The sequence below is a fragment of the Tamandua tetradactyla genome, chromosome 16, assembly GCF_023851605.1.
Source record: "Tamandua tetradactyla isolate mTamTet1 chromosome 16, mTamTet1.pri, whole genome shotgun sequence".
NCBI classification, from domain to species: domain Eukaryota; kingdom Metazoa; phylum Chordata; class Mammalia; order Pilosa; family Myrmecophagidae; genus Tamandua; species Tamandua tetradactyla.
This window is the reverse complement of record NC_135342.1, coordinates 727,737-737,027: the sequence shown is the minus strand read 5'-3', so window position 1 is coordinate 737,027 and position 9,291 is coordinate 727,737. Positions and strand designations below refer to the sequence as shown.

The following is a 9,291-nucleotide window of genomic DNA, read 5'->3' as shown; positions in this document are numbered from 1 at the left end:
ATCTGTAGAGGTGAATGGGGTTAAAAGGGGAAATTTTAGGATGTATATATTACTAGAATAAAAATGAAAAGATAAAACATAGGACTGTACAACACAGTGAACCCTATTATATATTATAGACTATACTGAATAATACAACCAAAAGAATGTTCTTTCATGAGTTATAACAAATGTATGATATTAATACAAGGTGTTAATAATAGGATTATTCATGGGAAAGTAAATCTTATGTAAATTATGGATGATGGATAATAGTGTGGTTTTAATATTCTTTCATTAATTGCAGCAAAGGCAACTACTGCTAAAAATAATATAATTATATTAAAAATACTATCATTAATTTTTAATAAATGTTCCACCCCAATGTAAGTATATGGGAATCCTGTATTTTCTGCATAGTTGTTTTGTAAACCCAAAAATCTCTAATTAAAAACAAAAAGAAAATGCTATCTCTAAAACAAACAAAACAAAAAGACAAAAAGATTCTTTGTGAGTCTATATCTTCATTTGGTAAAACTCATCAATGGATGAAAAATATTCCTGTAGGAAAGAAAGTCGTTTTCATCTGAACACTCAACCAGTCAGTACAGCCTCAGTGTAATCACCCCCACTTTCCTTCACTATCCTTCTCCTTTGCATGATTTTGCCTTCATATTGTATGCTAGTGAGTCCGAGATCAGCAAAAAATAGTAGAATTTAAAAGGGGTCCGTTTGAAGAGATATAAATTAGCAGACACTGCAGTGTCACTGTGAATATCCCACATGACTATAAATCAGCAGATGTAAAATTTGGGCATTTGGTTTGGAGCTTTATGTTTTACCCCACATTATTAACTCCAGATTGCTGAGGTTTAAAGAAAGCTGTGCACAGAGAATTAGGAATTGGAACTCTTAAAATCACTTTTGTGCTCTTCATGTGTGTTGTAGGTTCCTGCTGTGACGGAGTGAAGGGTAGGACCTGCACTCCTGCCGTAAACACCAACAACGCGGGCGAAAACCCAGGGTGCCGCTGCTCCCCGGCACTGCACGGCAGATAGTGTGGGGCTGGGTCCCGGGAGAGAAGGGAAGCACAGCAGGTGAGTGGTGCTCCGTCCGGGTGCCATTGGGGCACTTTCCACCATGCACAGGGCACGAGGAGAGAGCATTCAGACAGCCAAAGGGGAGAGGCCTCCCTGAACTTCCCGGGTGTGCAGTGGACACGCCAGCATGGCCACATCTCAGGAGTCACACTCCACCCTCGTCTGCGGGCCCCCTCCGCGGAGAGGCGGCAGGTGCATGGGCTGGAGGAAGGGTGGATGGAGCAGAGGGCAGAAAGGATTCCCCAGCAAGCAGCGCAGCGATGCCTCCTGGGGCGGGGTCCTCTTTGAACTATGGAAATCCTGCTCCTTTACCCCACCATTGTTTCTCATTCTCCTGAAATCTGTCTTCCAAGTTCTTTTCATCCTTCACTTTCCATTCTTAGTGACTACTGGTCGCAAGCAGGTGTCCTGCCTTAGATGGAATAAACCAAGCTTTGGGCTGCTTCTCCAAACACCAGCGCTCTGGACAGCGCCCTGGAGGCCTCTGCCAGCTCCTGGCCGCCCGTGGCTGACCCCCGCAGAAGGACTTGCGCCCTAGGTGTGGCCGGGGGAGGGTCCCCCGCGAGCCCATAGCGGGGCAGAGGTTTTACCCCGGCGCCTCGTCCTACCAGGCGACTGGAGGAGGCCGGTTCGGTCTTTCCCTCTGCAGAGGGACGTCCGAGCCGCTCTGATGAGGTCACATCTTGGAAGGGGCAACCAGGGTGGGGCCATAAGGGGAAGGGAGGGGACCCCCACCCCCCAGTGCTCTGGGGATGAAGGCTCCTGGGGCAGTGGGCCTGAGGCCGGAGGAATAGAGGAGACGCCAGGAGGGTGAGAGACAGAAGAATCAATGGAAACTGGCCAAACTGTAAATAAAACTAGAATTCTCATCTGCTACCTGCAGTTCAGGAAGCTAGGCCACAGTTCCCGGAAGGACTGACCTGAAATGGCCAGGGTTTGCTCAACAGCTGACAGTTTCCCTAACGTTTGGCCCCTTCCCGCCACCCGCACTTGGGATGCCCCTGAACACCGCCCTCTGCCCGCGAGGCTCTCCCACTCCCCGCACGGTGCCGACTGCTCCCGGGCTGGCCGAGCTCTGCAGCCTCTCCGTGTGCTCCCGGGGGCGCTCCTCGTTCCCACCCCCGGGGGCACCGTCTGCCGAGCCATTGGAGGGATCCGCCGGGCTCGGGGCGATCCGGACCCTCCCTGCCCCGCGGGCCCGGGGGCTGAGTCCTCCCGCTCCTCCCGCCCCGCCTCCTGCTCAGGAACCCGGCCCCCGACGCTCCGCGGACTCTCGCTGGGGCGTGCGCTCGACGGAAGGTGCCAGAAAGAAATAGGGGTACACATCGGTGAGGCAAGGAGGGATGCGGTAAAATGTGAAGAAGCCTTAGATTGCCCCAGACACGTGAAGCCAGAAGAGCAAACTGCTCATGTGTCTGCGTGGTTGCAAAGTCTCACCTGAGTTTTGCCATGAAAACGAGCTGAATAAGAACATACTGACACCGAGCGTCCAGGCACAGACCCGGGCGCAGCCATCGCACTGCGCCGCACACGTTGCTCTCGTCAAGGAGGTGGAATCGTCACACTTTGTACTCTCTGCTCCCTACGTGTGTCTGCTGCAGGGTGACCGGAGCCTGCCGACCCAAGAGGCAGCTGAGCCCCATTCCCGGTCCAGGGCTCTCCACGCAGGAAAAGTCGGGAGCGAGAGGGGGCCGGTAGCAGTAAAAAGTGCATTTATTCAGGAGAAAGCACACGTTAAAGAAATCAGCGACGACCTGCTCAAGGCAGAGACAGGCCCCGAGTGAGTGGGTCAGCTTGTTTTAGGGGGCCGTTCTGCAGGTACCAGGTTTCCACAGTGACCTGAGAACAGCAGGGGCGCACCCAGTTTGTATTAAGCAGGTGCTCGCGGGTGGCATTGTTTCGGAGGAGATGCCTGTGGTGTCCTGTCACGTGCCCAAGGCTTTCTGCTGTAAACTGAGTCCGTTTGGGGCCCATGATTACACGAGCTTAAGGTTGAAGGGAGTTTTCGGGCTTTAGGCGAAATTCTTGCTCTAGGGAGCGGCCGTGTGCATTCATTCCTTTGGAGCTAGATCGGAAGCCAGGGACTTGCAGTTGCCCACTGAAAGGTTTAACACCCACCAACGCTTCCAGACTGGATGGAAGACCAGGACCACAGCCCGAGCCCTACTCGCTCCTGCCTCAAGACCGTTCACTGAACAGCAGACAGCCCAGTTCCATACACTATGATGGAAACTAGGAGAAGAAATGGGCTTGGAGCAAACAGAGCATCTTCTAGGGCTGGACCCAGTCACTGCGGCTCCGCGCCAGAGGTGTTTTCTGCGGGAGCAGAGACAGAGGCGCGCCTGCCCACCTGCCTCCGCGGCGCCCGCCTTCCTCGTCTGTCGCACAGTCCGGCCCCGTCTGGAGTCTTTCCCTTTTCTCCCTGACCTAATAGGCCGAACCGCAAAAAGTGAGTCTAAGGCTTCAGGCTGCTGCGTTTGAAGAGCAATGAGAGAATCTTCTTCACTTCCAGCCACCATTAGAGCACTCTGTGTCGGAACAACTAGGAACGGGACGTCTCTATCGATGGGTAGCTTTGGGGAGCATCTGAAGTGAATGCTTTCCCCCGAGGGCTTCCAGGGAGCTGCCTGTGGCCTCTGCGGGAGAAAGCGGGGCCCCTTGCGGCTGGAGAAGACTTTCCCAGCGCCTCTCCAGCGCCGCGTTTTGTTATTCCTGGAGGGCGGGGCGGGGAGGCCGAGCAGTTGGCGGAGACCGTGGGAACTACAATTCCCAGAAGGCCCCGCGCGGGGAGCCGGCGGCGGGGCGGGCACTTCCGGGCGCGCGCACCCGTCGAGACGGCATTTCTGGTGCGCTCTTCTCAGCGGTCGCGTGTCTTGCTTTCTCTTCACCGCCTGGTAGGCCTGAAGCATAGGGTCCGGGACCGAGGGACTGGGTCGCGCAGGCGTGAGGGCGCCGCTGTCCCCACACTGAGGCAGGCCTGAGGGGCGGCGGCGCGGTCCCGGGTCTGCTGCACGTGTGCCCGCGCCCCCATCCCCGCCTCCGACCTGCTGCGCCCCCAGCCTGCAATGGCGGCCACCGCGCCCCCGACCCAGGTGAGTCGTGTCCTCAGGCTCCTGTCCCCCTCTCCCCTTCCCCCGCCCCAGGTGACCACGTCCTCGGGCCTCCGCCCCCCTTTGACCTCCCCCCCGGCACAGGTGAGTCGCGTCCTCGTGCCGGCACCCCCCTCTTCCCTCTTCCTCGCCCAGGTGCGCCGCATCTTCGGCCCCCCCCCCTTCCCCCGGTCCAGGGTCTGGTATCTGGTCTGTGTTGGGAAACTTGGGAACCTGGTTGAGGATGCTGGTCATCACAGATACAGGTAAGAGAGATACGTGGCCACTAAGTGTAGGAGAGAGGGTACTCTAGCAGGTGAAGAAGGCTCCCACAGGATGAGTAGACATGCGATGGATAGAGAAGCATAGGAATTATAAGGCAGTATGACTCTGCAGCCGGGTCTGGTCCTGAATAATATCTCTGCTACACATTTGTAGTTAACCTTTGTAGGGTTTAGGGTGTTTCGTTTAGGATGGTACATAAGTTCAGGGACTTATGTGGTCATATGGGAGAGTCACTGGGCCTGGGGCAAGTTGTAGAAGTGGGAGCTGGGCTTTGAAGGAATAAATCTGTGAGGAGCGTGGGAAGTATCTACAGTCTGGGGCAGTGAGTTGATACTGGATGTGGGGGAAGCAGCTTGGGGGTCCAGGGATACAAAAAGAGGTGCTGTCTAAAAATTAATGTGAACATGAGGAGAGATTATGACATGATGACACTGGGACCCTGTTATTGGGGACTTAAGGGTGAAAGGCGAGCCTGTGTTTGGTTGTGTATAGTTGTCACAGTGTGGAAGATCTCAGGAGAATTGACTTCCAGGTGGTGATGGAGATCCGCATGCCAGTTCTGAGCTTAGTTCACAGCTCTCTGCCTACCTGCCTCTTGTTGTTGGGGACAAAGCACAGTGATTGATGAGCCCATGAAGGGAGAGTGTCATTAATGATATCAGGTTCTGGTATCAGGTCTGTGTTGGAAATCTTGGGAAGAGGATGGGCATGGGACATGTGTTGGGAGGGACATATGCAGATGCTAGAGAGAGAGGCTGATTGTGGTTTCATATGTTCCCCTCATGGTAGGGCAGTGTGACCTTCGAGGATGTGGCCGTATACTTCTCCTTGGAGGAGTGGGGGCTCCTTGATGAGGCTCAGAGACACCTGTACCGCGAAGTGATGCTGCAGAACTTTGCACTTGTGGTCTCGCTTGGTAAGGCCCAGACACCCACCCCACTGTCCTGAGCTAGTTTTTACTTTTGTCCTCTTTGCTAGGGCAGCTGTGCCCTCACAATCAGAACTGTGGGCTTCCTCCCCCAGTTCCCTGGAATAGGTGTTGTCATCGCTAGCACTGGCCTGAGTACATTGTCCTCTTTTCTTGCAGGAAAGTCATTTACCTGTGGAGAGGTTGGGAAGGACTTACTGGTCAACCTGGGTCTTCTTCAGCAACAGGCCTCTCAAAATGGGGAGAAACCAATGAACTGTACTGACTGTGGAACGGACTATCAAAGTGGGAAAAAGTACAAGTGGGGAGGATGCAAAAATGCCTTTAGCCACAAGAGAGTCCTCACTAAAGAAAAACTTCATCAATGCCATGATGGAAAAGCTGTCACCTGTGAACCCTCATTTATTCAGCCCCAGAGATCCCACATGGGAGAAAAGTCTTATGAGTGTAGCAAATGTGGGAAAGCATGTACACGAAGGGGTAACCTCATTAGACACCAGAAAATTCACACCGGAGAAAGGCCTCATGAGTGCAGTGAATGTGGGAAATCCTTTAGGTGGAAAGCCATCCTTGTTGAACACCAGAGAGTTCACACTGGAGAAAGGCCTTACAAGTGCAGTATATGTGGGAAATCCTTTACCTGCAAACCCAACCTTACTCAACACCAGAGAGTTCACAGTAGAGAAAAGCCTTTTGAGTGTGTTGAATGTGGAAAAACCTTTAGGCAAAGATCTGGGCTCATACCACACCGGAGTGTTCACACTGGACAGAGGCCTTATGAATGCAGTGAATGTGGGAAAACCTTTAACTTCAATTCCGACCTCATCCGACACCAGAGCGTTCACACTGGAGAAAGGCCTCACAGTTGCGGTGAATGTGGGAAATCTTTTAGCCGCAAAAGCAGCCTCATTCGACACCAGAGAGTTCACAGTGGAGAAATGCATTATGAGTGCAGCGAATGTGGGAAAGCCTTTAGCTGCAAATACATCCTCGTACAACACCAGAGAGCTCATACTGGAGAAAGGCCTTATGAGTGCAATGAATGTGGGAAATCCTTTAGCTGCAAATCCATCCTCATTCAACACCAGAGAATTCACACTGGAGAAAGGCCTTACAGTTGTGGTGAATGTGGGAAATCCTTTAGCTACAAAGGCAATCTCATTCAACATCAGAGAGTTCACAGTAGATTAAAGCCTTCAGTGTGATGAATATGGGAAATCCTTTAGCCAAAATCTCTTGCCTCATTCAACAGCCAAGAGTTCACACTGGAGAAATGACTTAATGTGCAAGAAACATGTATTTCTTTGTTCGGTACAATGATGTTTAAGAAAAGCCTTTGTGAGGAACCTTCTCCCTGATTTGAACCTTGTCTTTCCTAACAACCACAGTGGGGACATTCCCCTGAAGTTCCAGCTAAGCGTGAAGCTTTAAGGAGCTGCACTGTGCTCATTTGCCCTGGGCCCTTGCCAGGTTTCTATCACTGCCAGTTTCTGTGGTAGAAGCCATTTTGCCTCTAACATCGGTAAGTCCACACAATGTACCCTCACCACCCCAAGATGCTCTGGAAAGCAGCGTTCTGCTCTACTATTCACTGGTGGAATTTATCAATAACCTGAGCCTTATAGGGTCCTCGTTCCCTTCTTTCTGACTCATTAGGGTATGAACCAGACCCATTTTTATCTAAGTACCCAATGTGAGTTTTGCTCTCAGCTTGCTGAGAAAGGCAGTCTTTTTCAGGGACATTGTTGATTCCACATGGTGGTTGTAATGGAATTTTCAAACCTCCACGTCACTGCCCCAGGAACCACTGGCCTCATATTGCTCAGGGTTGTGCAATAATAAAGGTTTTATAGTTTAGACCACCTTTTCTCTTGGAGATTCTGTTCACTGTGTGGAGCGGTGTGTTGGTTTAAATCTGTGGCTTACCACAGAAAAACCGTGTCCTTTAATTCTCTGTCAGTATTGCTGGATGGGAGCTTTTTGATAGCCATGGGGATGTCACCCACCCAATTGTGGGTGGTAACCTTTGATTTTATGGGTTCCTTTGAGATGTGTCTCCACCCATTCAAGGTGGGATTGCTTACTGGAGCCATTTTGGAAAAAACTTTATTGCCCATGCAGCCAGAGACCTTTGGAGGAAGGAAAACATCCCCAGACAAGCTTCATGAAATAAGAAGCCTATAGAGAAAGCTAGCAGATGTTGCCATGTTCACCATGTGCCTTTCCAGGTAAGAGAGAAACCTTGAATGTCATCAGCCTTTTTGAACCAAGTGTCTTTAACTGGATACCTTAGATTGGACATTTCTGTATCCTTGGTTTAATTTGTGTATTTTCACAGCTTTAGAACTATTAACTTGCAACTTGAAAAATTCCCCTTTTTAAAAGCTGTTATTGGTATATCACATTCCAGCAGCTAGCAAACTAGAACAGGTGGTTTGAAAGCCATTTTTGGCTCTCCCAGCATGAAGGACTACAGAACTTTTTCAGAAATTTCAAAATTTGCATGCTGCAGAAGAAGTATGTCATCAAAAAATATTCTTTCCAGTTTTGGCCTAATTTCCATTGCTGCCCAAAGCTTCATAAGAAAAACTGTAGGGCTTAGTGTTCCTAATTTGTAGGCTTGATTTCAGGGGCTCAGAGTTCACTGCGAGGCAGGGACAGCTGTTTTGAAACATCTAGTGTTTCTTGGGGCAACATGAATTTTATTTCCTCAGTCATAGAGGATATATAACATCCAGGACCATTGAGAGGAATGTCTTCCCCAGGTCCTCCTGCAAAGGAGCTAGATGCTTTGATGTCCAAAATTCAATATGCTAGTGTCACTGGTTGTAAGATTACAGGGGTCAGGGGTAATTACCATAATTGGTTCCAAAGATTAATAGGGAGTAGAGGAGACTGGGGCAAACTAAATGGAATGTGTCTCTTCTAAAAGTGTGTCCACAAATATGCCAGGACTATGTCAATACAGGATTAGTATGTCTACTGCTTCCCCACATCAGGGGTTCTTGTGTTGCTAAGGACTTTGTGAAAGAAAACTTTCTAAATATTTTATATATTGTTGTTGTTTTTCTGGACTTTTGACCTCTAGATTCTTGCTGCTCAGGAGAGAAAATAAGGATAGAGCAGAGGGAGAACCTATAGTCCAGAGATGGCACTTTTGTTACCCAGTCAGCAGTGGACACAGTCTTCATTGCTTACCTGTATTTACTGCCCCTGAGAGAAGGCTGCTCCTCCCAGGGTATGAGGAGAGAGATGGTAGGTCAATATAAGGTGGCCAAACCTGATTTTCTAGAAAAAAAGTAGATCTATATTTTTATTTGGAACCCCTTTTAAAGCTTTATGAGGGTATAATTGGCATACAGTAAATTTCCCCTATTTAAATTATGCAATTTGAGACATTTTGACATGTAAACCCGTTGAAACCATAATGATAGTCCTGGAAATGAACATATTGTTCACTTTAATTTACCTTGTGCCTTATTATAATCTCTCCCTGTTTTCCTCAGCCTTCCAGGCAACCTTGATTTACCTTCATTTACAGTAGATTAGTGTGCCTTTTCCAGAATTTTATATTACTGAAATCACAAATTATTAACCTCTTTTCCTGGGGTTTCTTTCATGCTGTATAATTATTTGGAGATTCATCAGTGATACTTTCATATGTAGTTCATTCTTTTTATTGCTGAGTAGTATTTTCTGTTCTGTGGATATACCACTAATTATTCATTCACCTGTTCATGGATATTTGGGTTATTTATAGATTTTGGTTTTGACAAAGTAGCTATGAACATCTGTGTACCATTCTTTATGAACATGTGTTGTATCTCTTGTGTCGATAGCTCAGAGTGCAGTACCTGAGCCACAGGGTAGATGATTATTTAACATTTTAAGAACCTCCCAAACTGTGATC

The 9,291-nt window shown here is 49.3% G+C and overlaps 1 protein-coding gene across 1 annotated transcript; it reads left to right on the top strand.

Annotated features, from left to right (window-relative positions):
* Nucleotides 1-3,924: 3,924 nt before the first annotated feature.
* Nucleotides 3,925-7,240, top strand: LOC143658503 (uncharacterized). Its single transcript, XM_077130537.1, has 3 exons — nucleotides 3,925-4,171; nucleotides 5,243-5,369; nucleotides 5,541-7,240. The coding sequence occupies exons 1-3, from the start codon at nucleotides 4,145-4,147 to the stop codon at nucleotides 6,584-6,586; spliced, it is 1,200 nt and encodes a 399-aa protein (XP_076986652.1). The 5' UTR covers nucleotides 3,925-4,144; the 3' UTR covers nucleotides 6,587-7,240.
* Nucleotides 7,241-9,291: the final 2,051 nt, after the last annotated feature.